The 27,130-nt window shown below is 41.1% G+C and overlaps 1 protein-coding gene across 9 annotated transcripts in view; it reads left to right on the plus strand.

Annotated features, from left to right (window-relative positions):
• Positions 1-26,636, plus strand: part of arhgap24 (Rho GTPase activating protein 24) — a 76,370-nt gene extending 49,734 nt beyond the window's left edge. For 4 of the 9 annotated variants that reach the window (XM_031754553.2, XM_039615228.1, XM_039615230.1 and 1 more), the window contains 7 exons: positions 10,166-10,288; positions 15,612-15,819; positions 19,352-19,484; positions 20,950-21,023; positions 21,097-21,218; positions 21,337-22,507; positions 24,659-26,636. In XM_031754553.2, coding sequence (XP_031610413.1) covers positions 10,166-10,288; positions 15,612-15,819; positions 19,352-19,484; positions 20,950-21,023; positions 21,097-21,218; positions 21,337-22,507; positions 24,659-24,923 — 2,096 coding nt within the window. In that variant the 3' untranslated portion in view covers positions 24,924-26,636. Of the gene's footprint in view, positions 1-1,923; positions 2,152-3,178; positions 3,198-7,455; positions 7,487-7,517; positions 7,712-8,928; positions 9,021-10,165; positions 10,289-15,611; positions 15,820-19,351; positions 19,485-20,949; positions 21,024-21,096; positions 21,219-21,336; positions 22,508-24,658 lie in introns of those variants that run through there. The other 5 variants (XM_039615231.1, XM_039615229.1, XM_039615235.1 and 2 more) reach the window with 5 other exon arrangements.
• The last annotated feature ends 494 nt before the right edge of the window (positions 26,637-27,130 follow it).

The following is a 27,130-nucleotide window of genomic DNA, read 5'->3' on the forward strand; positions in this document are numbered from 1 at the left end:
GCACCTCTGCTTTAGTGTCTAGCCTTTATGATTATCATGCCAACTTATGTTACAAGCTCTGGGCTTTGAGGCCTGCTTGAGCCGTGTTTCCTTCCTTCAGAAGTTGAAATTGATTCCCCTTACATAATGGTATATTTACAGCAGCCTTGGCAGAACACACAGACATAGCTCTTTATTTAGTTGGCATGAAATCAGAACAGAGACACTTGGCTCTTTGACAGTCCTGTGACCTCCCTGAACGGACTGACCCATTGCTTCCCTGCTTGTGCTCATGACAGCTCATTAAAACTCCACTCACTTTTTCTACCCAACAGCTGCAATTTGATTTGATTTCTTTTCATATCCTGTGACGACAGAGGTGAATGTGTATTCGCAGAATAACTCGATAATAACTTGTTTGATCTTTTTTTTTTTTTTTTTTTTTTTTAAATGCAACTACACCTTAAAACATGACAACCTTCCAGTGACTTCGACTATGCATATTCTTGTGGGGTCAACTAGACACGGTATCATGTTAGCCTTTCAAAAGCAAATAATACAGCGATTTTTGAGATGTGGCTGTTAGTCTCCTTTTTTTTTCCTTTTTTTGATGCCATGATTATCCACTTTCCTACGGGCGCCTGTAAGAGAGACAGTAGAGCCAAACAATCCTCGTCCCCTTTGACCTCCCCACTCCTATTCACTACGTTACTCATTCGGCATCAGATGGTAATGGATAGCCATAGAAACATCTATGGAGTCTGTGTTCTCTGCTAGACGAGGTCTTTAGGGATTCAGGCTAATGTTGTGATGTCTGTCTTCAGACTACATCTATTGACAGGCAAGGACCACCATGACACCAGGGTGAGAATTAGCCGTCGATACCTTGCTGTGGTGGAGGGTGGGGGGGCTACGTGAAACGGGACACCCATTAGAAATACGTGGGAAGATATAGCTGCAGAGAGGGGAGCTGTATCACCAGCAGCATGGCCGACTTGTAAAGAGAGTAGAGCTGTTTTGAAAATACTTTGAAGGATGATTTAACGTTTTCAAAACACAGACAGAAAAGATGTAACTTTATTATAATGTAAGTTTAGGAATTATTTTTGATTGTATAAAATGTCACAAGAAATGAAAAAGGTTAGCCTAAGCTCCTCAGGTGACCTTTTTGAGTTGATGATCTATATGTTCAGAAAAAAGTAGCAAATCCTCACATTTGAGAAGATTTAAGCATGCACTGACTTTTTCCATTTTTGCTGATGATGACTCATTTTGCAAATACATTTATGTTGTTATCTTAAAAGAGAATGACTCTTAGTTTAAGCCAAGATAGAGAGACAGCCAAAAGCTGGTGTATATTTTTTTCGTATTTAGTAAATCAGCCATGCAAGCTAAGGCAAATTAAACAGCTTAATCTCCAGTATACTTTGTAGCCGAGTGTTCATTCGACCTTCTGCTGATGTTTTTCCACTAGTACACCGAAGATGTAAGGTTTTTAGTTCTGATAAATCAATTGCATCGACTGATATAAAGTGGAGTAAAAAAGCAGAAGTTTTAGTCTTGTACATACACTCTAAATGTTGATTATGTTGTCATTAATGCCTGATTGCACATTTGAAAGGTCAATATGATCACATCATTATAGTCTTAATGTTAAAAAAGCATTGTGGTGGGAATGGGAGATTGCATGTTTGCTCATGGGGGTCATGCCCTCTGTAGAACCCTGGCCTCTGTTAAGCCTAAGCCTTCAGAGAGCTCTACCTATTGTTCCCATTACAGTGCTCTGCAGAAGTGTGTGTGTGTGTGTGTGTGTGTGTGTGTGTGTGTGTGTGTGTGTGTACTCACCAACCTCCCCCTGCTTTTCCAAATCTCCCCTTCCCACCCCCTCCCTCCCTCCCTCCCATTTCTCTTTCACACCCTCTCAGCTGTGCTCACTCACTCATTCTGAGCCGGGCCAAAAACTGGCAGAGCAGCTCCTCCAGTCAGAAACTCCCGTCCTCACATTGACTCAGACAGCCAGGACTTTGTAACTCATTCAGGACGCCTCTTTATTTCCCCCCTCCTCCAACCCTGGGTTTGCCGGAGATAACGAACGAGGGATGGAGGTGGTTCACCAGTCGATTCATAGCTTACCCCAGTATGGATTAACTAATTTATTGTCATCCCATCAAGGTAACGGTAACGAGTTTATTATTTTGAGCCTTTTGAAAGCTTTTATATGCACAGCCTCTGTCCTGCTACTGCTTAAGTATTTCCTTAACTTGTTTACTACAGGCTTCTTTGTTACAGCTGCATGTTTAGACCATCTGGAGATGATATTACTCATGAGTGAAATGGACCCTGTAGATAAGGGTGCCGACAGTCATAAACAAAAGATGAAAAAGAAAATGGGAAAAGTGTTTGTTTTTTTTTCCTTTTTCTTTCCACTCTTAATGCTCATCATTCCGTATGAATGGACAATTCCCTTTGCCGTGTAGCGTAGCTCGCCACCCAGTGACCGACTTCCTGTGATGTTAGAGTCATTTATGATGCGCGGACCTCGGAGAAGACTATCATTAGACCTATTATTAATCTCAACTTGCCCCTGCTTGCACACAAACAAGACGACTCCAGAAGACAAAAGAGAACAGACGCTGATGTGCTCCTTTTAATCTCAACATGGACACACACAGGCTGGGAGAACTATGACACATATTTTTGTCATTTATCGCTAAACAAGGTAGTTACAGTGTCTGCATTGTTTTCTCTGCCAGCAGCAGCTGCTTCCTCCACTTGGCAAGATGTGCAGTCAGGGTCTGGAAGAGCTTAACATTTCACAACAAGTCTGCAGACAAAAATCTATTCCACGTTTGTGTGTGCGGAATATTTAGCTCATTTTGGCCCCTTTTTTTAACACCTACTGTGCTCCCTTTGCCTTAATTTTTTTCTATGTGGTTATACCGCAGGAGTGAGGTTTGCAATTATCAATTCAATGGACTGAAACTGCTTTGAAGATATGGAAATGTAATACTGTTAAGGTGTGCGTTCTATACTTTAGAACCACATTACATTAATATTTTATCGTTTTTAATAATAAGTTTCTTATTTTTTGACATATGTGCAAGAAAACTGATATTCTGTTTTCATGTCTTTTCTTCACATGTGAGGCTACAACTGCTAGGTAGCTTTTTAGCTTTGCACAAAGCCTGGAGGCGGGGAAACAGATGGGCTGTCTGAAGGTATTTAGGAAAAAAAAAACCATTTTGACAAATCTGCCTGCCAACAACTCAAAAGCATATAAACTTTAAATCAAGTTGTGTTTTTACATGAGTTTATGGGCCAGACAATTACTTTCTCAGGCATTGTATTGTTACAGTCTATCTGCTAAGCTAGCAGTCACCATATTTGATGTAAAATATATATTTATATGAGAAAGACGTCAATCTTATAGTAACTGGAACTTTCCAAAATAAATAACTGAAGCCAAAAGACAGGCGCTTCACATCCACTTATATTATATGTTTACTATTCATGTAACCTATCATAATACTTGTTGTAACTACAGGGTGTGAGTATCCTGGGCCATTCATGCCTGGTAACATATTACTGTTTATCAGCACAAAACATAACCATATATTCTATGGTCTTTAGCCACACTGTGGCGCTCTACACAGATGCACTCCACTGTGGCTCCTAGAGGGCTCAGTGCAGACATGCAAGTCAAAGTGAAGTGCATGGGGGATCCAGGTATTTGTGAGCAATTACAGCACAGTGGGATCCTTTGTTGTCTCCCACCTGTTTTGAGCCATTAGTTAAAGACTATGTGCAGCTGGTTTGGCCACTTATTAAAGCCAGTGGTTTCAGCTGGAATGAACAGTTGTTAGCCGTTTGCACTGAGCCCATCTAAGATGGCCTGCCATTCACATGTAAAGGTAACTGAACCTGATCCCAGGTTGTCAGTGAGAGGCTATAGTTTTGTTTGGAGATGTGCTCTCAAGTTGTTAATGTAGTTTATGCACAGCTGCAAGAAAAGTTTGTGCTCCATTTGGATTTTTTTTTGTCCAACTCGTATAGACGAACAATCTGACTGAACTGAAAATCCACTAAAAGTTTTCTATGTTGTTGCAGAACAGTGTGTGAAGTTTAAAGGAGCTGCAGCACTCCCTATCAGAGTTGTGTGCTGGAGTTGACTGTATTATTATCCCATCTCTGTGACATTATACAGATCCTAGAGGAGGAAAAAAAGCATCTGAAACTGAACGTTTAAAGTAATCTGAAGCTTTACCATTGTCCTCACAGAGGTCACATGTATACAGTCTGTATATATTCTCACCAGTATTATAGGCCAGGATGCTGAACATGAACACAAAACTTGCTCCACCAGGCTTTATATTTGAGGTTTTGGTATGTATGCAATACCATACTTATTTAAACACAGTGTTTCACATTCTGTCAAAAAGTTCAACATTTGTCTCATCTGTTCACAGAACGCTGTTCTCGAAAAAAAACAAGGAGTTTATTGCGAAGTGGTCTAGTTGACAGTCCTTCTTGCAGCTGCATGCAGTTCAGTTTAGCTGTGTCTTTCCTGTGTTTGTTGCTGTATCAGGTTTTGGGGTTGATTGTATTAATCCTCTGTCTGGTAATGCTGATCTTGAAGTAGCAGATGGAAAGACTAAACTAACTTGTCATTTTGGTACATGCTCCACTGCAGAGAATATCACCAGTAGAGTTACTGCTAAAACATGAAAAATATGGTGTTTTCCCTTCTCCTTAACTTTTCTTCTATGAAGTCTCAGTGTGAACAGGGAATCTTAATGTCTATGTCTCACTGAATGGAAGCTGCTTCTGAAGTAAAGGTCTGAAAGCTGAGGTTTCCTTTCTTTTTTTCTTTTTCTTTTTTTTGTAAAATTTGGGAGCAGTGTGCCAAAGCATGGCAAATCAGGCGAATTGTGACAGCTGCCACGGTTGTCTCTTCAGGTACAGTCGTGTTATACACGAAGACCGTCTCTGCATATGAACACCTACTGAGATTGATATCATTTATAAAGTCATAAAAGTGTCTTTTTTTTACATAGTGCCAGTTGAACTACCATCAGCCCAAGAATTGTATGAGAGAAATACTTTGTCCGTAAAAGAATCAGTCAAAAATTATCTTCATTTATTATAGTCAGAATTTAACCTTTGGCTCATGATTTGTGAGCTAAATGTTCATTTCTTTCTGAAGTTAACATTATTAATTATTTACCACCATTTCCATGTCACTGAAAGTGGATAAGAATAGTTTTAGGGCATAAATCAGTGATTGACCTTTGCATGCTGGGAGATGATGGGATTATCTAAATGCTCTGTGCTTCTAAATAGTAAGATTCTCCAAACACTTACCACTTGAGCCCTAAATAGTTTATATTCTCCATGTGCTAAGTGAGTGTGACATCTCACCCAACCTTATAAACTATGAGGCCAACTTAGGCCGCTATGGAAGAAAGCGGATCATCAACAGGAAATGACAGGAGGAAGAGCAGTGTGCTGTAATGCCCATGGTATGCTGCTTAATCCTGTTGCACGCTTGTTTAACGGCTTCACAACTGTTGTTTCCGAGAGGAAATGCTCTGTCTGTCCATGCAAGTAATGGAAGGCTGATTGATTTTAAATGTGGACAGAGGAACTCGAAGGGACACCAGGGAATTGCAATTACTTTGCATGACAATTAACGCAAACAATGCTGGCAGGGTGGAGATGCCTCTGAGTCAGAAACCTTTCTGGCCAGTGGGAGTGATTGGTGTGACTGTGGGTAATGACTCAAGGCAGTGGTTCAGAATCATAACATGCTCAGGTTGAGAAATACGTCAGGTTGACCTTGTTGAGGCAGTTTGTATAAAGTGTTACACATACGCCATTTCCTTGTTGCTACAGCCTAATTAATTACTGCTGTTACACTGGACCTGCTGCATGGTAAACTGATTCTTCATTTGTGCTTTAATGTACATATATGAATTGATTTTAGTTTCTTAAGACTGGGTTCTCTTTTTGAAATATGCACTGTAAACTTATGAGTCAAATCAGCCTGTAATACTTTTTTTTTTTTTTTTGCCTTGTTCAAGGCAAGTGTACCGCATGAAAAGACCAAAATTAAGAAGAATTAATTGTTAATTAATATGCATTATAGGCAGCTTATAAAAGAAATACATCAGTGAACTACACTCATAGACCAGATGTCTAGTCGTCTTAGGTATCACAAGCAAGGGGTTGAACTGCCTGCTCATACAGTAGTCATTTCTTTGTTATTGATTTTGCTCCATAGTGAACCAAATTTACAAAATGTACCTGATGCTAAACGCTATAAACTAGCGATTCAGATCATAACTTCATCAGCTCATGATCAGTTGGGAGATTTTCTTATTCGCCTTTATATAATCCTACTTGTTTTTGGATCCATTGCCCCCTGCAGGCCATTAGAGAGAATACATCTCTAGGCACTGTGGCTTAGTGTTTCACAAATAAGTCTGCACAGTAAGTCGTCTTGATGCATGCTCAATCATCCAGGTCTTCTGTTCAACTGGATGTAGCGTTTTCACTGGGAGAAATGTTTCGTCACTCATCCAAGTGACTTGTTCAGTCTCAGCTGACTGCAGGTTCCCCCAACCTTATAAACAGTACCTTTGCACAATGACTGAAACTAGCCCACTGAATGAACAATGGACTTTGAGCTGAGTTCCTGGATCATTAATATGCAAATTGTCGTGACCATCGATCAACAACCACTGATCAAAGCCCATTGATCAATGGCCATGAGAACCTTTCACAGAGAGTTGGGGAATGGCTGCAGTATTCACATCTGTATTGTCTGCTTTAAGTTTAAAATGATATTATTCAAATCAGTTCAATTCAATTTTATTTATACACTACCAATTTACAACAGTCATCTCAAGGTGTTTGAGGTGACAGTGATACAAATGTAAAAACGAATGTAAGGCTGTTACACAGTTACAAAATATCCTATTTGTTTCTTTAGTGTTATATTTGACAGTATAATATATTAACAATGCTTTGACCTTGATATATCACCACATAAATAAAATGCATTCCCTTTACTTTGTTCTTCAATTTGCTGCTTAGGTTTACGTTTTAAATTACATCATATTAATGTCAAAATGTAACACTGATAGTCAACTGCAACAAAAATTTGAATAATGTGCATTTATTTCTAAAAATGCTTGATTTTATAGCATAATTTATTAAAAATAATTCAACTTTGATATGTAACGTCATAGTTGCAAAAATAAAATACATTGTATTTATGTTGTTGTTTAATTGGTTGCTTATGTCTGCTTTACATCTAAAATTATATTATACAAACTAGCCTCTGGCACTTTTTCAAATTCTTCATTTCATATTTACTGGTTTGTGAGCATTAAGTTACTATGTTGAATGTGACACGTGACCATAAGGGGGAACTCATTCGCCCTGGAACCCGAAACAGCTTTGCACGGCCCTGGTCGCCACAGTCTCACACGGTGTGTCGGAAACGGTAGGCACACGCAAACTCATCGATATCGTGGCGCTCTCACCCGCTCTTTGAATTAAAGCTAATATTTTATTCCCCGCTTTCTCGAGTTTGCTACACGGAGGACTCCGTGCTGAATTAAAAGCGGAGGCGCGGTCCAAGCGAAGTGTTTTGGAGCGACGGAGCTTTTACGCCGGTGGCCAAAGAAACACTCCCATGTGCGAGCACGAGTGAGCGCCTCGGTTACCGGTTAGTGCACCGTTTTGGTTGTGTTTTCGTTGACAAACAGCCTCACTGAATGACTGACCGACTGCGTGTCGCAGGTCGAGGGAAGGTAAAATGACGCCGCGGATGTGATTTGTGCGGTTGGGAGGTGAGCCAAAGCTGCCGCTTTGTTTTTGTTTTCCTCGTGAATGGCCACGTTCAAACATTTACTGGAACGTCCGAATAAGTTTTCTGCATGCATAAACACAAACGTCAAGTGTCTTCAAAGGTAAATGTGTGGGCGTGGCAAGGTTAATGAATCGTATCCGCTTCGCGCAAAGTGTAATTAATTAATGGGAGCTCTGCGAACGATCAATAGCGGGTCGTGACTAATCACTGGGTTAGGAAAGCGAGAGAGCGCATTAGACTACTGTGAGAATGACTCTTAGTTTCTGGATACAGATCGAAAACAAGATCAAAACTTAAACGACTTTAATGTGAGAGCCGAATTGCAAACCTTTGCAAGCATTGATCAGACCCTTTTACTCTAAGGGTGATTAATGGATGCTTAGATTGACTATCAATAGGCTAAACAGCTACATGTACTGCTGTAATGATATTTAGGAACCTAATGAACAGTAGCAACCCGCCAGATCATTTATTTTATTAATAAAATGGTTTAAAGAGTGGCTTCAAATATAACTACTTTTATGCTTTTTATATATAATCTAATAGTTGCTAACAAAAGGTAGCGCCCTATTGGATTAGTTCGTGTTTTATGGCACATGTAACCTTAATTATCATCCTTGACTGTTAATGATGAGGTTAAATTTTATTTAACTTAATGATTGAGGTGTCTTCAAAGTCTGAATAGTGTCAAATTTGGCAAAAATTTATTTCCTGTATTGTATTTTTTGCTTGTAAAACATTGCCAGTTATTTTAGTTAGATTTTTGTGTATTCTTTACTGTATAAAAAGGTCAAAATTTTAGCAACTTGGTGAAGTCTACCAGCCAAAACACATACATTTCAAGTGTTGCTGGAGTTTTGGCCTCTTCCAATTTTTTTTCCTCTTCTCCATGCAAATTGGAAGTGATGAAGTTGTGCCAGGAACCTCTACTCTGCTTATTTCTGTATCAAACTGATTAGCACAGTTGGGGAGTGCTGGTAATGTACCAGTAACCTTGAGGTCATGCAAAAGTACAGCAAATGTATTGTCCTTAGATAGGAAGACAGAAATTTCCTTTTTTACCTATTCTTCAGGACACAGAGAGCCCCACCCCACTAAATTGATACATGCTGACACATGCTGTGATGTCTGTGCTGTTAGTCATGGGATTTCGAGAAGCCTACAGGTAACAGAAGGCGCTTTTAAATTTACACACTTCGTAACGTGATACTAGCCTTGCATTTTTAACTCATCTGAAACTTCTTTTCAAATATGACATACCAACAGATGATAGAAGCTTATCCTCTACATTAAGTGTAGTCAGTCTACTTATTGTCGTGTGTACACATTGTGTGTTTGTGCAGGGAGTTTGTCATCTATAAACAAAGTGAACATGGCAAACTGAGCGAACGCTGGCATCTGCTGCCTGACAAGAAAGATCGATCTAACTGTCAAAGCTCGGCACCAAACTGACAGCTCAGGTGTTGAAAGCACTATTTAGGCAACATTCACATTAAACACATGCATGACTCTCTGTGTGAGCCGGCAAACAGTTTAGGCATCTCTTTTTATCCCTCTCTTTCTTTGTTTCAGTTCATTAGGAGCAAACCTGAGCCCCCCCCCCCTTGCTGGCCTGTCATGTTGTGTTGTAGTCTATTAATAGTTTTCATATGCAACATGCAGATCTCATCCATCTGATGCAATCAATGTGGCAGGATCCCTGGTGGTCAGAGTCATAAATAATTAAACTCCTAGTCTGACGCCTCATTTGTCTTCTTAAGAGCTCGTCTCTTCTGCAGCAGGCCCGGTGCATCCCTGTGAAATGCAGCGAGTTGTTTTGTTTATCTCGATGAAGCTGATGTAAAGCTGCGAAAAAGGCTCTGTTGTCATAGTGATCACTGCAGCCAGATTGGTTATGTGAAACAGGTACAGAGTCTCCACTTCAGTCTGTCTGGTATGACATGACAGCAGAGTGCTTGTGGCCATTATCCACAGGTTAAATCAAGATACAGAGCCAACCTCTAATGGAACATGCTGAGATACAAGCATTTGCCTTTGACTGTGTGGTGCGCGTGTTTCAGAAGACGTATAGTTGTGAAATGGAGTTCAAGTAATTTATGTCAAACAAAGACATTTAATGGCAACCTTGGTTACCAGAAGGTCTTGTCTTGTCATTAGTCTCTGTTCAGAAATGTGTTTTGCAGCCAGCTGGTGATTTCTTGTTGTGCTGAAAAACGTTATTCTCGATTCATGTTATTTTAATTCTTGCTGGAGAGTGTGCAGTTTAGGATCTTGCATCATTTAAATTTTTCCTCCATTTTATTTATACAGGTGGAGACAGAGAACGGATGACAGCCAACCATGAGACCTACCTTCTTATGGCCAGCACCCAGAATGACATGGAAGACTGGGTGAAGACAATCCGAAGAGTCATCTGGGCGCCTTTTGGTGGAGGTTAGTACATACTGTTCTGGTTTCCAGCAGTTGTGAAACGAAGATGTTCAAGATGTTTTGTCTCCAGTAAATCCAGCCCACATCTTCTCTTCACAGCATTGTGCTCTAGCCCCTACCTGAAAGTATAAACTCACTCTCTGTTTAGGCCAGATAAAGCTGATATGTTGAAAAGGGACCTTTTGGTCAGCAAAATCCGTTTTGGGCAAGTAAAAGTCTTAATATATGAATATATTTATACAATGTGCATACCTGTGGAATGTGCATTCAAAGTTTACCTACTTTATTGTCATTTGAATTATATCAGAAGTAACAAACGATTGTGATGAAAAACACCAATGAATATATTTATACAATGTAGATATAGTCGAGATGACCTGCTGAATCTCGAACTGAGGATCAGAATGGAGGAGAAAGGAGATTTAAGTGACTTTGAAAGTGACATAGTTGTTGATGCCAGGCAGACTGGTCTCAGTATTTCAGAAACCGCTGATTTACTGGGATTTTCCCACATAGTTATCTCTAGGGTTTACACTGAAACTACCCCAGATTCTCTGTGTGAAAATAACCTGTTGATACCAGAGATCAGAAGACAATACCAGACTACTTCATGTTGATAAGTAAGTTGGTAAGTAAAATAACTACTAGTTACATAGTGTGGATATGCTCTTCTGCATGTCCAAGATATGTAGAAGAGCATCTGAGCACACAACATATATAAGAATTAGTATTAGTGGTAACATTTATTTGAATAATTATGTTTTTAACTGTTTGAATGTGTAGACATCAGCAAGACAACCTGCAGAAGTTCAAACACAGCTGTAGAAGGGGACAAAAGGTGATTTAAGTGACTTTGAATGTGCCATGGTTGTTGTCCAACACAACCGTCCTTATGGTTTACAGAGGAAAAGAGTAAACCTCAAGTGAGCGACAGTTCTCTGGCAGGAAGTGTCTTGTTTGTTCTAGAGGTCAGAGGAGAATGACCAGTCTGCTGAACAGTGATGCAAAAGAGCATTTCTGAATGGACAGCACATTGAACTTGAAGCACATGAACTGTAGCAGCAAAAGACCACACTGACTGCCGCTCCTTCAAGCTGAGAACAGGAAACTAAGGCTACAATTCACACCTGCACTTTAAAATAGGAAAACGGAAGATTTTTAAAAACTCATCGGATGAGTCGTGATTTCTGCAACATGCCGAATTTGGTGTAAACAGCATGAAAGCATAGATTACTTGTATCAACTGATCAGGCTGCTGGTGGTGGTGCAATGGTGTCGGGTATTTTCTGAGCACACTTGGACACCATGTCCATCCCTTCATCATCACAGTGTCCCCTAACGATTGAAGCTTCCATTCGAAAGACATGCTATTTTACAAAGCTCAAATCATCTCAAAGTGGTTTCTTGAACTATGGGTTAGTTCACTGTACCGAAATGGCCTCCACAGTCAGCAGATCTTAAATCCATCATTTCTGGCATGTGGTGGAACTGGACAAATCTGCAGCAACTGTGTATTTTGGATGTTTCCAGCAGCAATCTATGGCACAAAGAGCTGGTAAAGTCCACTGAGTATAAAATAAGAGTGTGCTGGCATTTAAAACCTTTTTTTCCCCCTTGTGGCGTCATGGCATGTGTTCCGGGTGGAATTATCACAGTACTTGGCCATTACTTGATATAATGTTTTCAGTGTCTTTTGAACTGTCAAATCCAAGTCTTTGCTTCTTGAATCACCGCATAGAATTTTTGTTTTTCATTTTTACCCAGCCTGGTCATGCTAATAAAAGGACACAAATGCATTTTATAGCGGTTACATGTGTCAAGTAAACTGAAATCTAATCATAAAATAAGCTGTGAGTCATCGCTCAAGTGCACGATGCTGTAATTGTTCGCATGAAGTTGTTCCTGACTTTGGTGGAATTAGTGCGCTGATTACCGAGCCTCCTGCTGCGCCGCCGTGGTTTCGTTATCCACCGCACTGGCAGACATTGGCCTACTTTGTGTAAGAACAGTGCACAAGTGCAGCATTTGTAACCGGACAGCCAGTCCAGGCAGCTCTCAGTAACAAAATGAATAGAGGAGGCAGAGCTGGCCCCTCTGTTTTCAGTGCAGGCAGCTTGATGTCTATTGCAGCTGACTGCTCTTCAAAAGGACGAGCCATTCGTCAAAGATACCACACGAAAGGTGGCTCCATGCTGGACCAGAGCCAGGCTGTCTTTGTCTCTATCATGCACACATATACAGAGCCCAGACACATGCACGCACACACCACACACACATATTCCAGCTTTTCACATTTTGCAGTAGCAGCAGAAGCTAGCTGAGCACGGATTGGCTGATGAGTGATCCTGAAGTGTGGTGAAACTCTGTTCAGTAAGTGACAGGAAGGCGACTGCCAGAATGAATGAGCCCTCCTTGAAATCTTTACCGTCATGCTGTGATGCCACTCGCTGCGATGTGGCATTAACCGCAACAAACACTGAAGCAGGAAAGAGTGTGAGATGTGCAGCTGCGGCTTTTCCGTCTGGATCTTTGGAGATCTGTGTCATGGTAAATGTCAGTTGTCTTTTCGTCGTTTGGGGAAGTGTTTGGAGTTTGAATTTGAAAAGAGCTTCTTTTAACATTTTCAAAATGCCTCATTTCCAAGCCATGTTCTCTGTGGTTTAAATGTCAGCTGTTCCAGACTGCTGTGCCATTTCTGTCCAGTTTTGTCTGATCCCTGTGCCGCACTGACTTTCACTAATAGTGGTGGTCATAACAATTTTCATCTATTAATTCAGCTCCTCACCTCCTGCGCGCTTGTGCACTTTCAGCTTCAGTGTGGCTTCCAAAACTGTCACAACTTACAGTAAAAATTGCTTTTAAATGTGTGACCCCACAGATAAATGTACTTAACAGTGTGGTGCTTATCCGTCTTCTGGCTTCGGTTTGCAGTGTCCTCTTCTAAAATTCATTTGATCTCAACTCCATAAAACTGAAAGCTGGAGAAAGTTTTCAGCTTGTTTTTAAATGTCGGTCGGGTGCAGGATGTGAGATCAGCCATCAGCTGCCTTTATGTTATGCTTCTGCGCATTAAGTAGTATTTATAGGCTATTAGTAGGAGGAAAAAAAACGTTTTTAACCATATTGTGTCTAATTAAGTGGCAAATTTTAAATGATGTTAATTCTTCTAATCATAAATGCAGATCACACCCCGAGAGTAGTTGTCCTAACTGTTGATTTCATCCATACCAAAGCTCTGAATCATCATCGCTTTTTAAACCTTCTAATAACGAAGGCATTACCTAAGTCCTGCCATGGCACACCGAGCGATGGTAAAACAAATAGAGCTGTGTCAGCATGTTTCTGTCTGGAGGCATATTGTTGAATCTAAACTTTATTTCCTTAAGGACATCCCAGATTTGTCTCATCAGTTTTGTACATTTGCAGTTCATGAAATGCAAATGTTTTACACGTTTGCATGTTCGACCTTTACACTATAGGTCACAGAAGCAATTGGAGGTGTATTATGTGTTTATATGGATTATCATGAAATGTTCCATTGGTTTGTATTTGATAAAACAGGTTGTATGTTGTCCATGAACTAAAATCACTTTTATGCTTGTGTGTGTGTGTGTGTGTGTGTGTGTGTGTGTGTGTGTGTGTGTGTGTGTGTGTGTGTGTGTGTGTGTGTGTGTGTGTGTGTGTGTGTGTGTGTGTGTGTGTGTGTGTGTGTGTGTGTGTGTGTGTGTGTGTGTGTGTGTGTGTGTGTGTGTGTGTGTGTGTGTGTGTGTGTGTGTGTGTGTGTGTGTGTGTGTGTGTGTGTGTGTGTGTGTGTGTGTGAGATCCCGTGTAGCTGGCAGATACTAAGATTTTTTGCAGAGATGTCACTCATGTGCATGCTTAGGTCTTGTGGTTTGTCCCGTATCCAGCACTATTGGGAGCGCCAAATATTCTTATAAACACTTGCTCATACTCTGCATAAGCTGGTGCACACACACACATTTACATGTGACCCAGGAAAACATTCCTAGACTCATGACCAGGACGTCTGGAGGGATGACCTCACTTTTTTTTTTCTTCTCCTTTCGTTACTCGCGGATATTAATGATTCTTTACTAAAGTGAAGCTGAGCTCTTCTGTATTCCACTCTGATCTGTCTAATATTTGGAAAAATGGACCCACAGCTTCAGATATTTCACTGTTTTGTCATATTTGGGTTGCTGTGAAGACTGAAGTGGCAAAATCCCAGAGTGACTCCAGACTTCTGAGGAGCTTCTTCTCATCAAGCAAAGACAGTTTTCTGAGAGATGGAAATGAGAACAGTTTGGCTGACCTGCTGTCAAACTGATGCATCCAGTCTATTCCACTGCTTTTGTTTTGTTCTCTGTCATTTCTGCAAAGATTAGGGCTGGTTTTTGGAAAATGCTTGTCTGCAGGCACTTGAAAAGTTGCACCTCTGGTATGTTTTCTTATCACAAACTTATAAGCAGGCCTTTTTTCTGGAAACTTAAAAGTTGCGTCATTTTTAAGAGGGGTGAGTAATCACATTCGCTTCTAATGAGAAATGTTTTGAAGCCTTTGCAGCAGTTTGTGGGAAAAGTTTCAATACACCTGTTGAAAATCTTAAGTTACTAGTTTTTTAGTGTCTGTTTTAGTGTCTGTCTATTTGAAGCCGTTTCGTGCTGTGTTAAGGAGGATGGTGGTAGGCTGGATCTGTTTCCGGTGTCCGACTGTACCGTGTGTGTGTGTGTGTGTGTGTGTGTGTGTGTGTGTGTGTGTGTGTGTGTGTGTGTGTGTGTGTGTGTGAGAGAGAGTAGGCTCTGTCTGTATCTGGAGACTGGAAAAGTATGCAGATCCAAATCTCTCAGGAAGGCAGCTTTAATCCCCTCTTGTGTTGCATCCACATGAGACGGCTGTAAATGGAAATCAGGCTGTTTTTTTTTTTTCTACAGCGTCTGCCTCGGACAAAAGGCGAGAGGTGCTCAGGAAGTTAGAGATTTGATCATCAGACTAAGTGTGTGTGTGCGAGAGAGAATATTTTACATTTTATTTGCTTGGATTGTCAGGAAAACCTTATCATAAATTCCTTTCAATTGATTTAACTGCCCTCTTTGATGTTACTGGAGCTGTAGATGGCATGCTAATGGCCTCTGTAATTCTTTGAGAAATGTCAGGGAGTTCAACATATTAAACGGCATTGATTTCTCCAGATAAAATATAAATTATGTTGTACACACTGTATTAAATTATAAGCTTGGCTGCATAAAAAATGTAAACGGCATAAATAGAGTTGACATTTATCACCTTTATAGCATTAGTAAACTTTTTTTGTGTGTGTGTGTTTCAGGGATCTTTGGTCAGAAGCTGGAAGAGACCGTGCGGTATGAACGCCGGTTTGGGAACAAGCTCGCCCCTATGCTGGTAGAGCAGTGCGTGGATTTCATTCGGCAGAGGGGTCTTCAGGAAGAGGGCCTTTTCAGGCTGCCAGGACAGGCCAACCTGGTCAAAGAGCTGCAGGATGCCTTTGACTGTGGAGAGAAGCCCTCTTTTGATTGGTAAGCAGAAATGTGCCCGTACAGGCTGGTTTAGATTTCCTCAGTGCGTTTTAATGTCGACTTGATACGTTCAGATCGGGGAGTTGAAATGCAAAAAAAGTGGGCGGGTTAGTACAGGGTTCAGTTGTATCTGCTTAGAGAAACTTGAGTGATACAGCTGCTCGAAACCTGTATCAATTATGAAAGACATCATTAATTTAGGAATATTTAATATGTATCTTAAGTCTGAGCAATGTGATAATTGAAGATCGGCAAAAACTTTATTGGTTATGATTTATTAAACTGAAGATAAGTATCTGAATAAGTGTCAAGCTGCTTAAACAGCGCTATCACAAAGACCAATGTGGTAAATCCACGATAGTTAAAATGTATGATAACTCCCCTCCATGCAGGGAGAGGTCATCCTCATATTTGCACACTATCTGTCCATCTATAAGGTGAATTATATGAAGGATTATGTTTTAGAAACTACAGTTGCAGGCACCATATTCATACCTGACCTGGTGAGATGTCTCTTGCACACGATGATATATCAGAACAAATTTCCTCAGCTCTTTTCATGTCTTATATTTAAAACACAGCCTCATTGTTCAGCCATCTTTACTGTGGGAGTTCTGCAGGTCTCCCAAATTCTGTCATAATTCATATTAGCACTTGGCCTCCTTTGGCTGTCTGAGCAAAAGGAGAGATTCTTCTTCTACTGCATGGCTAATGTCCAATTTGTCAGTTTTATGGTTACCACTTGGAGGTCACTCTCGGGTCATTCTGGTGGAATGTTAGCTTGTGAGATGAAGCTGTCATCGTTATCAAACATAGGTGTTTAACTTGCTAATTTTCGTTTTGTCCCTCTGAACACAACAGCTTGAATATCGCCTCATTACATTAGAGAAAACACAAGTCTGTTGTCAGTTATTTGTGTGTTGCATTTTGCCACACATTATTCAGATTTCAAATAATCACAACTGAACCGGTTTTGCGTTTTTGAGCACAACCAAACAGATAATAAACAAATGCAGGCAGTTACCATATTATATAATATGTTTTAAGGACCTATATGCCCCTTGACCTCCTTAACAAGTATTTTCTGTTGCTGAATTAGACCTCTGGACTGAGTAGGTGTGTGGAGAGCACAGAAAGCGGCACAGCTCAATTCATTGACGTGTCTGCTCAGAGGAACATTTTTGTGCACAAATGAGTTTTTCTGCGTCCCATCAGTCCAAAGTCATCATCTTGTTTGGAGCTTACTGAATTCCACCCAATTTCTGCTAAATCTAAATCGATCAAAGACAAATTTTTCTGTCCAGTATGAAGAAAACAAGAATGCAACAGTTTTCTCCCAAACATCATTACAGAGCAATAATAGACAAAAATAAGAGTCTGAGCAGTACAGTGGTGATGAGATTAGCACTGCCGCCTCACAGAAAAAAGATTTGGATTCAACCCTGCCTCTCACCCAGTGACAGCTGGTACAGGTGCCAAACTCCCATTATCCTGCATTGGATAAGCACTTAACAGGACATATAGGTGGATGGACACCTATATGTTAGTTTGTGAGATGGCACCACTTTGTCAGGGAAGAAAAGGGGTATGTCCTGGACAAGATCGACAATTCAGCACAGTGTTAACACAGAGAGGCAGACAACCAGTCACAATATTCATTCCCAGTTTACAATGACCAGTTAAAGGTTTGAGCCCTCTGAAAAATCCCAAGTAGGGCAGGAAAACCTAACATAGAAGTAGGGATGTCACAATATCAGAAATGTGTTTGCTAAAGAAGTGTTTGCAGAGTAGCCAAGTAACAGTACGAGGTATAATATGAGCTTATTTTAAAGCATTTCATGTTAACAATGGAGTCATGGAAGATAAGCCGTAACGGATGGACGGAAGTTAGCCAATGCAGTCCGTTTAGCGTATTGAAAGTAGTTGATTGTACAACAGCAAATCTGTATCTTAAACTTGTGTAAATGTAAACTGCCCCCATCCGGTTCCAGAGGAACAGCAGCCTCAGTAGACAGTTTTAGATGCACAGGGTATCTAAAACAAAACAAGAACCGCCACTTTGTCCAAATTTTGTATTAAAACATAGATCGGTCCTACAGATACAGAAGGTGCAAATATCCAAGATAATCAAAATGTTTCTTATTTGTACAGCTAAAAGTATGTCTGGACTTGAACTCAGATTTTGGGAAGTTAGAACAATATTGCAAAATGCATAAAGGCCTGCTCTTAGATTTGAGAATATATAAAAACAAAAGACATCTGAAAGTTGGAATTGCAGGTTGTGTTTATTATTGTAAAATGTTAAACATCAGTACGGGTTTCAGACTTTTAGCTTTCGCTTTATGCATTTTGCAGGGACGTTGAAGTGAAAGGTGCCTTTTCACTGGATCACCGTGAAGCTTTGTGACTGTGAAAAGGCAACATCACTGTGTTTGCTCTGATCTTTTTCAAAAGCACTTGAAGCCCGTCCATCTATTTTCTTAACTACTTATCCACTTGATAAGCCTTATAAGACAGCCAAGCTCTCATTTATATCGGTTATCTCCACAGGTAATTATTTCAGACCAATAAAGATCAGTAAACTGTGAAAATCACACTCTTCACGGTAAATTCAGCTCAGTTATGTCCTGGATTAATGGACTGGGGAAAAAAACAAACCCTTATTTCGTGCTTTTCTTTCCTTTGGCAGGGACGTGGTAGTCGCCACATGAACTTTCCGAGGCATCTCTTTGTTCAGTATTTTGCCAACAGTAAAAAGGAAAAATCATACTTCCCAATTATATACACCTGCTCTTATATTATGCTGCGTGTGGGTGGCTGTAGGAGACTAAGCACTGATTGTTTAATGCAGCAGCCTTCATCCAGAGGCATGCTCGAGTAATGAAACATACCGTCCTCTGCCGAACTGTGGATCACTTTTTTCATGGCATCATGCCACTCCCACCAATAACATAAATAAAACCTGGATGAAACTGTCAGGATCGACTCTATAAATCAACATCTCATCACTTCCTGAAATTCAAATTCACACTGACGAGTGCGTCCATCACATCCTCTGCACAGTAACACATTTCTGCGCTTCTATTTCGGCTTTGCTGTGGCAGAAACTACAGCCTCCTGTGTTTCTGCCTGTGTCTGATTTTGATGTCCCTCATCTTGCTGATTCCCTCCTTAGTGACCTCCTGCCTTGCAACCTCCTGCCTGCCTCGCCAGCTGCTCCAAAGGCTGCAGTGGCCTCTTGGCAGACGTTTAGGCTGGTGCTGGCGTATTAAATAAATCAGAAAGTGCCGAAACATAGAAAATAAAAACTGGAAAATGATGGTACCACCTGCATTAGCAGTCAGTAGGTGGTCAGTACTGTCAGTTGTATGCATACACTTTAAATAAACGACTACAGCTTGACATTTTTCCCCTACGGTGTGAAACCTAAAGTTGGAGTTGGCCTCATGGTGATCGCTGTTTGTCTCCATGCGGTTGACCCAGGATAAATGATGGCCCTAACTTTTTATGGGTGTCTTGTCTCTCTCAACAGTAACACAGACGTGCACACAGTAGCTTCTCTGCTGAAACTGTATCTCAGAGAGCTGCCCGAGCCCGTCATCCCCTTCCAGAAGTACGATGAGTTCCTGTCCTGCGCCAAGCTCCTGGGCAAAGATGACGAAATGGTAAGAAACATGCGATGATTGCTTTCTTTGTACCCACATCTACCGGCAAATTAGCTTTCACACACCATAGGGATTTTCTTTTTAAGTTTCAACCTTTATAACAATAAAAGTTGGTACTGAAAAGCCCTCACAGAAGTCTTATTCTTTGGCTTTTAATCTGCTCTTTTGCCGCCCAGTCATCCACGCTCAGCCCTGTGTTTCTCACACAATAACTTTGTTGAGTCCGTCTTGACTTTTAACATCTAAATAGGATTTCACTCAGACCATGAGGCACAGTCGACAGCATGGCTGGGGTTAGCCTTTTGCTCCCTTGGTGTCTTTCCCCTCTTCAGCATTTCTGAACCTGTTTGTGGTTTTTGTCTGTGTGTGTATATGATATGCTACAGATGGGTACGAGAAGACATATGGTAAAGTGTGGATGAGAGTTTCCCCGCTTTTTAACCCTCCTGGGACTTTGAAGTTGAAAGGAGATGGATGGAAAAGAACTCACTATTTTTTTTTTTTTTTTCCCAGTGAAAAGGCCTCAGAGCGTTTCCACATATCCTTTATTCTCAGTAACCTAACTGAGACCACTTCTGATTCAGTGGCAAATCCATATAGATAGTTTATAAATGGGTATAATGATAAATCCTCTTATATCTGGTTTGCTTTTTCTAGTCAAGGTTTTGTATCGAGAGCAAAGGGATTTTAATTAAATATAAAGCTGCAATAAAATAAAATAGCATGGATGGAAGCAGCGATCAGCACCAATCCTGGTGGGTAGGCTGTGGTGTATAAATGATACTCGGGTTTTTCTAAGGGTGATACAAAATGTGTCAAGAAAATATTCCCTATGCCATTAAACTACCAGCAGCAACATGAACAGCTGATACAAGGCAGGATCCATGCTTTCATCCTGCCAAATTCAGACCTTTCCATGTGAGGGTTGCTGCAGAAAACAAGATTCAGCAGACTCGGCAAGATTTTTCCAATATCTTATTGTCTAATTTTGGTGAGTTCATGCAAACTGTAGCCCTTGTTTCCTTTTCTCAGTTAAGGAGTGGCACACAGTGACTTCTGCTGCTGTTGCCCATCTGCTTCAGCGTTCACTGTACTGTGCACTCAGAGATGCTCTGCTGCATTCCTTGTTTGTAAAAAGTTGTCATTTGAGTTACCGTTGCTTTCCTGTCAGCTCAAAACAGTCTTGACAGTATCTAAACACCTGGATGCTTCGAGTTTCTTCCGTGTGATTGATTGTTCAGATGTTTGCTAAATAAGTGTACCTAATGAAGTGACCAGTGAGTATATATTTACATAAGCCCCCCCTCTTTTCCACTGATTCATTTCCCACTGGATCCTGGGTGTGATTGTTCCATTATACACATTGTGATCAATCACGGGCTTTACAGACAATCTGTTGCAAAAGTTTCTATGAATGATTATTTTGCTGAGTTTCTGTTACTTTAAAACCGTTTATTATCTGCAGGGTATGAAGGAATTGAGAAGGCTTGTGGAAAGTCTACCTCCAGTGAACTACAACCTCCTAAAATACATCTGCAGGTACTGATAATTAACATTGGATACAGTTTTACATTGTTGAGCCATGAGAAGCTGATATTTTCCATTTCCCTAGGTTTCTTGATGAAGTCCAGTCATATTCAGGGGTGAATAAAATGAGTGTCCAAAACTTGGCCACAGTCTTTGGGCCAAATATCTTGAGGCCAAAAATTGAGGATCCAGTAGCAATTATGGAAGGTGAGTGTTGAATGTCAGGTACACGTGTCTTACTTTCTTAATATTTAGTTTTAAATCTTAAATAAGATGAATGTTGAGTTTAAAAGAAAGTTGATGATGATGTTTGGTTTCTTTTTAGGTACTGTTCTGGTCCAGCAGCTCATGGCTGTTTTGATTGGTCACCATGACGTGCTTTTCCCCCGAGATGAAGACAGCCCTACTGCCCTTGAGCTCGTCAACAACAATATTGAACAGTCACGGCGACAAACCACTACATCTACCTCAGCCATCACTACAGTGTCTCAGAATGCTGAGAACAACAACACACACGTTGTGCGGCAGTGTGTTTGGGAAGCCAATGAGTCTCCTTCACACCGTCAGCACGCAGACAACAGTGGCTCCCCACGATCGGCAAGCCCCCGCAATGGAGTCATGGGACGCTTCGACGTCACCCGCAGTCCACCACTGACCGTTAAAAAGAATCCAGCTTTTAGTAAAGGCAGTGGCATTGTTACCAATGGATCCTTCAGCTCCTCACCCTCTTCAGATCCCACTGTGGAAAAGAGCCAGAGTGGAGGTGGCAGCTTACCAGTGCGTCGCAGTGGCACACTCAAAGGCCCGGGAACAAAAATGGGCACCAGCGGCGTCACGAGTGGAAACAGCACTACAGGGAATGGGACTGGAGTTGTACGCATGGGCATTCATGGGACTGACGCTGTCACAGGGAGTCCGAACAGCCGCAACAGCCTCTGGCAGCCGAATGGCTGTGTAATGTTACGTGAGAACAGCAAAGCTCGTGACTGCCACGGCGGAGATCAGACAACCAATCAGAATCGTCTGTCCACATACGATAATGTGCAGCTAAACCATCACAACCTGCAGCAGCAGAACCAGATCGCCAACACGTGTCTGAACACCAGCTGCGAGGACAAGCAGAGCGTGGACAGTGCCACCTGGTCCACTTCCTCCTGTGAAATCTCCCTCCCTGACAACTCCACTTCCTGTCGCTCCTCCACAACCACCTGCCCAGAGCAGGACTTCTATGGAGGGCACTACGAAGACTTGGATGGACCACCACAGGACTGCGAGCATCCCCAGTCTGGCGAAGGAGAAGGAGAGGGCAGAAATGGCAACAGAGAAGGAAGTGGAGACGTTGGGAGGAGCAGTCGGGGCACGAGCAGCAGTGATAATAGCGACGGTTTCCCTGTTGGTAACGGACCCGGCAGCCACAGCGCCCTGCACAGTCTAGTGGCCAGTCTTAAGCAGGAAATGCACAAGCAGAAGACCGAGTATGAGGCCAGGATAAAAAGGTACGGCTCCATGTGTGGCCTTTTTTGCAAGCTATCCATCCTTTTTCTCAGGTGATCAGGCATATAAACCAGTGAGGTTTCTTCTGTATCATACTGTCATCTTCAAAGGTTTAGACCAGTAGAGATCAGTCGCATCAAAAGAGAAAAAAGGAAATTTCAAATCTTAAAATGAGGTTAGGTGCAGGCTACCTCTCTTAATCTAGCACTTAAAAAAAACAAGTCCCTATTTTGAATTTTTCCTTCCTCTGGATATGAAAAGCTGGCACACATTAGTCAGATGCTACAGCTCTTCACAGCCTTACTTTGTTCTGTATTATGCCAGCAGTGAACAGAAAAAATGTGTCCCAACTATAATCCTGCTTTAAAATGTTGTTTTGCATGGGTGGCTCTAAGAGACCACTGTTTTCTTTTAGTGCAGCATCCGTTAGTCAGGTTGACAGAGACATACCAGTACATGAGTGATAAAACATAACATCCTCCACCCAGCTCTGTCTTCTTTCCTTTTTTACTACATCCACCATTCCCTCCATTTCACAAGAAGGCAGTGAATAAACCTTTCTAGAGCATCAGGATCCACTCTATAAATCAACATCTCACCACTTCATTAAAGCGCAGAGTTCAAGTTCACTGGCAGTGACTACACCCTCCTCCTGTCTGCCCACATCTTTTCTTTTTTATGCCCCTCACCTGATTCCATCATTATCTCATTACCCCTTGTAACCTCCTGCCTGCTTCACCAGCTGCCCTTTGTTGGCTCATTACTGTCCAAAGGTCACAGTGGCCTTTTGGCAGATCATCTAAGCTGATGGCTGCAGATGAAATAAAACTGTAACCACCAATCAAAATCTTATTAGTGGGCATTCCCGTTAATGAGCAGGAGTGTACACGGGTCTGAACAGCTGCCTTAGTCTTTGGCAACCACATGGCTTTGTCGTATTATGGGAAAGCAACAAAATAGGCAAGCGCTCCTGTGAGGATCAAATAGCCAATCAGAAGCTGTCTTTTTCACTCTGTTCCATTTAGCTACAATCTTGTAAGAGCCACTCCTGGGTGTTAGCATTTTTTGTTTCAACAGTTGAGGCCTAAAATTCCACAAAACATTTCCATTAAAATTAGGCTATAGCTAAACATAAATACACAAAATAATGTTTAATACCTACAATAATGGTTTGATTACCATTTTGAAGCCTTTTGGTGACCTTTGCCAACCTGTTGTTTTTGTATGTTTGTTTTTTAAGATGGTCATGACCATATTTAGACAGGACCAAAACTAGTTCAGAACTAAACTCATCTCAGGGTTGTCAAACACGAGGCTCGGGGTCCAGAACCAGTCGGGCGCCAGTGACTCCAATTCAGCCCACTGCATGGCTTTGGAAAATGTAAAACTGGGCATAAATTGTGTTTTGTTAAGTTTTACAGCTTTTCTACATTCATCCTGTACCAAAGTAATAAAAGAAAAAGTAGTAAGTAAGTAGTTTTATACAATTACTTCTTTCTACTTACAAGTCATGCTGACAGATTTGTTTCATTTGCTGCTGCAAATGCAAAGCAAAACTGAGACGTATGGTTGAAACTACACCTCTTTTTTTTATGTAACATTGTAGCAGGCATTAACTGTGTAGTTCTTTACTCTGACAAAAAGAAGAGTTTCACTGGTGGCACTTCACATAGGCGACAGTTGTGATTTGGTGTTATATAAAGGAAACTGAATCAAATTGAATTGCTCTGGCCCACTGAAAATCAAAGTTTGATATCTCTAATCTAACCTGAACACTAAACAGGAAGAAAAGGTACCCAGAAGTCACTCAAAATAGCCCTTTCTTGAATAATCCATAACTTATTTAAGCTTTCAGATTGATTGAACGTCAAATTTGAGAAAAATTCCCCCTACATCTTTGAGCTCTAGTTCATCTTAAAGTTGGCTATATTAACATGGAAAACTATGGCGCACCTGTTTGTTTTTGGTTTTTTGGCACCTATACACTTCCACAGCCCCAGTGATTGTGGTTGCATGTAATTCATTAGGTCATTAAGAAAATTAAAAAGATCTGCAGCTACTAACACTTGCCCTTGTGCTCTGAGATGAGCAATTCCTCTGTTCACTACGGCACTACTAATCTTTTCCTAATCCCGTGTATGCCTCATTTGCAGTTTGGAGCAGCGTAATTTGGAGCTGGAGACTGAAATGGTGAACCTGCACGAGGAGCTGGACCAGGAGAGGAAGAAGTACACCATGGCGGAGATCAAGCTGCGCAACGCTGAGCGCGCCAAGGATGACGCCGAGCGCCGAAACCAGATGCTACAGAAAGAGATGGAACAGTTTTTCTCCACATTTAGTGACCTCACCGCAACTGGCAACGCCGCAGCCACCGATCCCCGCCGACCAGAGCGAAACAACACCATCTGGATACAGTGAAGGAAGGCTGAAAAAAGATGCCAGCCAAGACAGGAACTGGGTTATTATAATGATGTGAACTTTAGAGAGACTCTCAACAAGATTTGGCTGCTGATCGAAGGAGGGAAAACACATTGCAAGGGGTAACGGCACGTTTTAATTTAAGAAATAGGAGATATAGGGATGATGTAAGCCGCCTTTATAAATGTAGACATCACCTGGAGTGATGCCAGAGTGACATTATCTGTATATAGCCTTATTTAAACAGACACTCATGGACACACTCCAGTCTCCCAGAAGTGGTTGGGGTTTGTTCAGTTGTCTGGCTGGGAAATGGAGCAAAGGGACAGTACACCGCAGCCTATGAGGACATATGGTACTACCATTTTATGTTAGCTCCGAGATAGAAGGGAAGACAAAATGTTAAAAAAAAATTTAAAAGAAGAACAATACCAACACCAACCTTGGACCTGAAAATGCAGAAAAGACCACACCAAACTCCTCCTTTTTATTCATTTTTACCATCTAACCAAAAAACACCTTAGTGTTCAATATAATTCTGCGTCTGCTCATGTACACAGGTGTCATATGTTGTAAAGAGAAGTAAAACTGACACTTCATTGTTTTCGTGATATTTAAGCAAAGCTATAAAAGTGTGATATTTTCTATCAGTTTTTTTTCTGTCTTTTTCTTTTGCACTTAAATGTTTGTTCAGTCTCTGCAAGTTGGTACTGGATGTTCTGTCGGTCTATATGTCGATGCGTGTGCCTGTGCTTCTGTGCTGTTGTATTTACCCATGACCAAAAGAAAAAGAGCCTGTACTGTAAATATTGTATAGATAAATGCAGACGTGACTAGATTAGATAGTTTGCATTGTGGTTTACTGATATTCAGATGGATATGGCATGAATTGAGTTGATACTGAAGAATGATTTGTAGCTTGTTAGATTACAGTTTAAGGTGTTGCACAGTGGGTTATTGGCATAAATCTTTAAAGTCTTGAATTCAGAATTTCAGATAAGAAACTGTATGGGATGCAGCTTTTAAAGATACAATTTGCTGATTTTCTAGGCCAGCACACGTTTGTGGGTCATTACTGTGAAATAATTGGGATTTTAAAGCCTCTAATTTGATGACATCATCAGCCTGGCTGCAAAGTTCAGTAATAAGTGGTATGTGCATGATGGTTGCATGAGTCTACGAGGGTCGGCGTACACTAACTGAATGTTTGTAAAGTGACTGTATATGGATGAAGTGTATTTATGTAGCCCTAAACCAAATGTCTGCACATGATGTGGATTTGCTAATGATTACAAAACGGGACACCTCTGATAGATCAGACCAGGAATGGACCTGCGTCAGAGAGGAGTTGGTGCGTACACGTGTGCGCGGACCTGCTGCTCGGCTTCTTTTTAAACCTGCTGCTGGTCATTGCAGGACATCTGGAATGTGCACATGGAGTCAAAAAAAAGAAGAGAAAAGTGCCTGAACAAGTGAAGGAGGGAGGGAGAGGGGAGCCTGCGCTTCTCATTTCACAGCCTTCACCGGGAAATAATGGGCTTAAGCCAAGCTGACAGTGTCACCTCGTTCTGTGAATTCCACACAAAAGGGCGGATTATGGATGGAGGGCCAGACAGAGTGGACGGGGATAGTGGAATGTTTTCATGACAATACTTGATACACAAAGGAACTTTAAAAATGACTTAATATGAATAAAGATGGATTTTAATGCCAGTCTCTGTTGTCATTTTTCCTTTTTAAATGTGCGACTCACATGTTTGAAGACGAGGCAGAACATCTGATTAACCTCACGTTAACGCAATTAGTGAGTGGACTTTTATTTGTCATTATTTTTGTTTAGAGGGAAAAAACTATTTTGAGTCATTTAACTTAGAGAAAAGTGGAAAATATTCACATTAAAAAAACAATTGTTAAAATGTGTGCCTTTTTTTTTTTTTTCTTTAAGAAAAATCAAAATCCTTAATTTTGTTGTGAGTCTTTCATAATTTGCCTCGAGATGCACACACCTATCTGGAAAAGAGGTTTCTGAAAACGAGCTGTTTTATAAATATTCACTCCGAATGTTTTGTAGCCCTAAGTTGCATGTGGTGTTGATTGGTGCTTGATTGTATTTCATAATGTGTCCAAATAAAGAACAGGAAAAAAGACATCCTTGAGGCCTCCTGTGCTGCCAGTCTCAAGTGTCTGATGTCTACTGCTGCTAACAA

This window comes from Oreochromis aureus, linkage group 7 (assembly GCF_013358895.1).
Source record: "Oreochromis aureus strain Israel breed Guangdong linkage group 7, ZZ_aureus, whole genome shotgun sequence".
NCBI classification, from domain to species: Eukaryota; Metazoa; Chordata; class Actinopteri; order Cichliformes; family Cichlidae; genus Oreochromis; species Oreochromis aureus.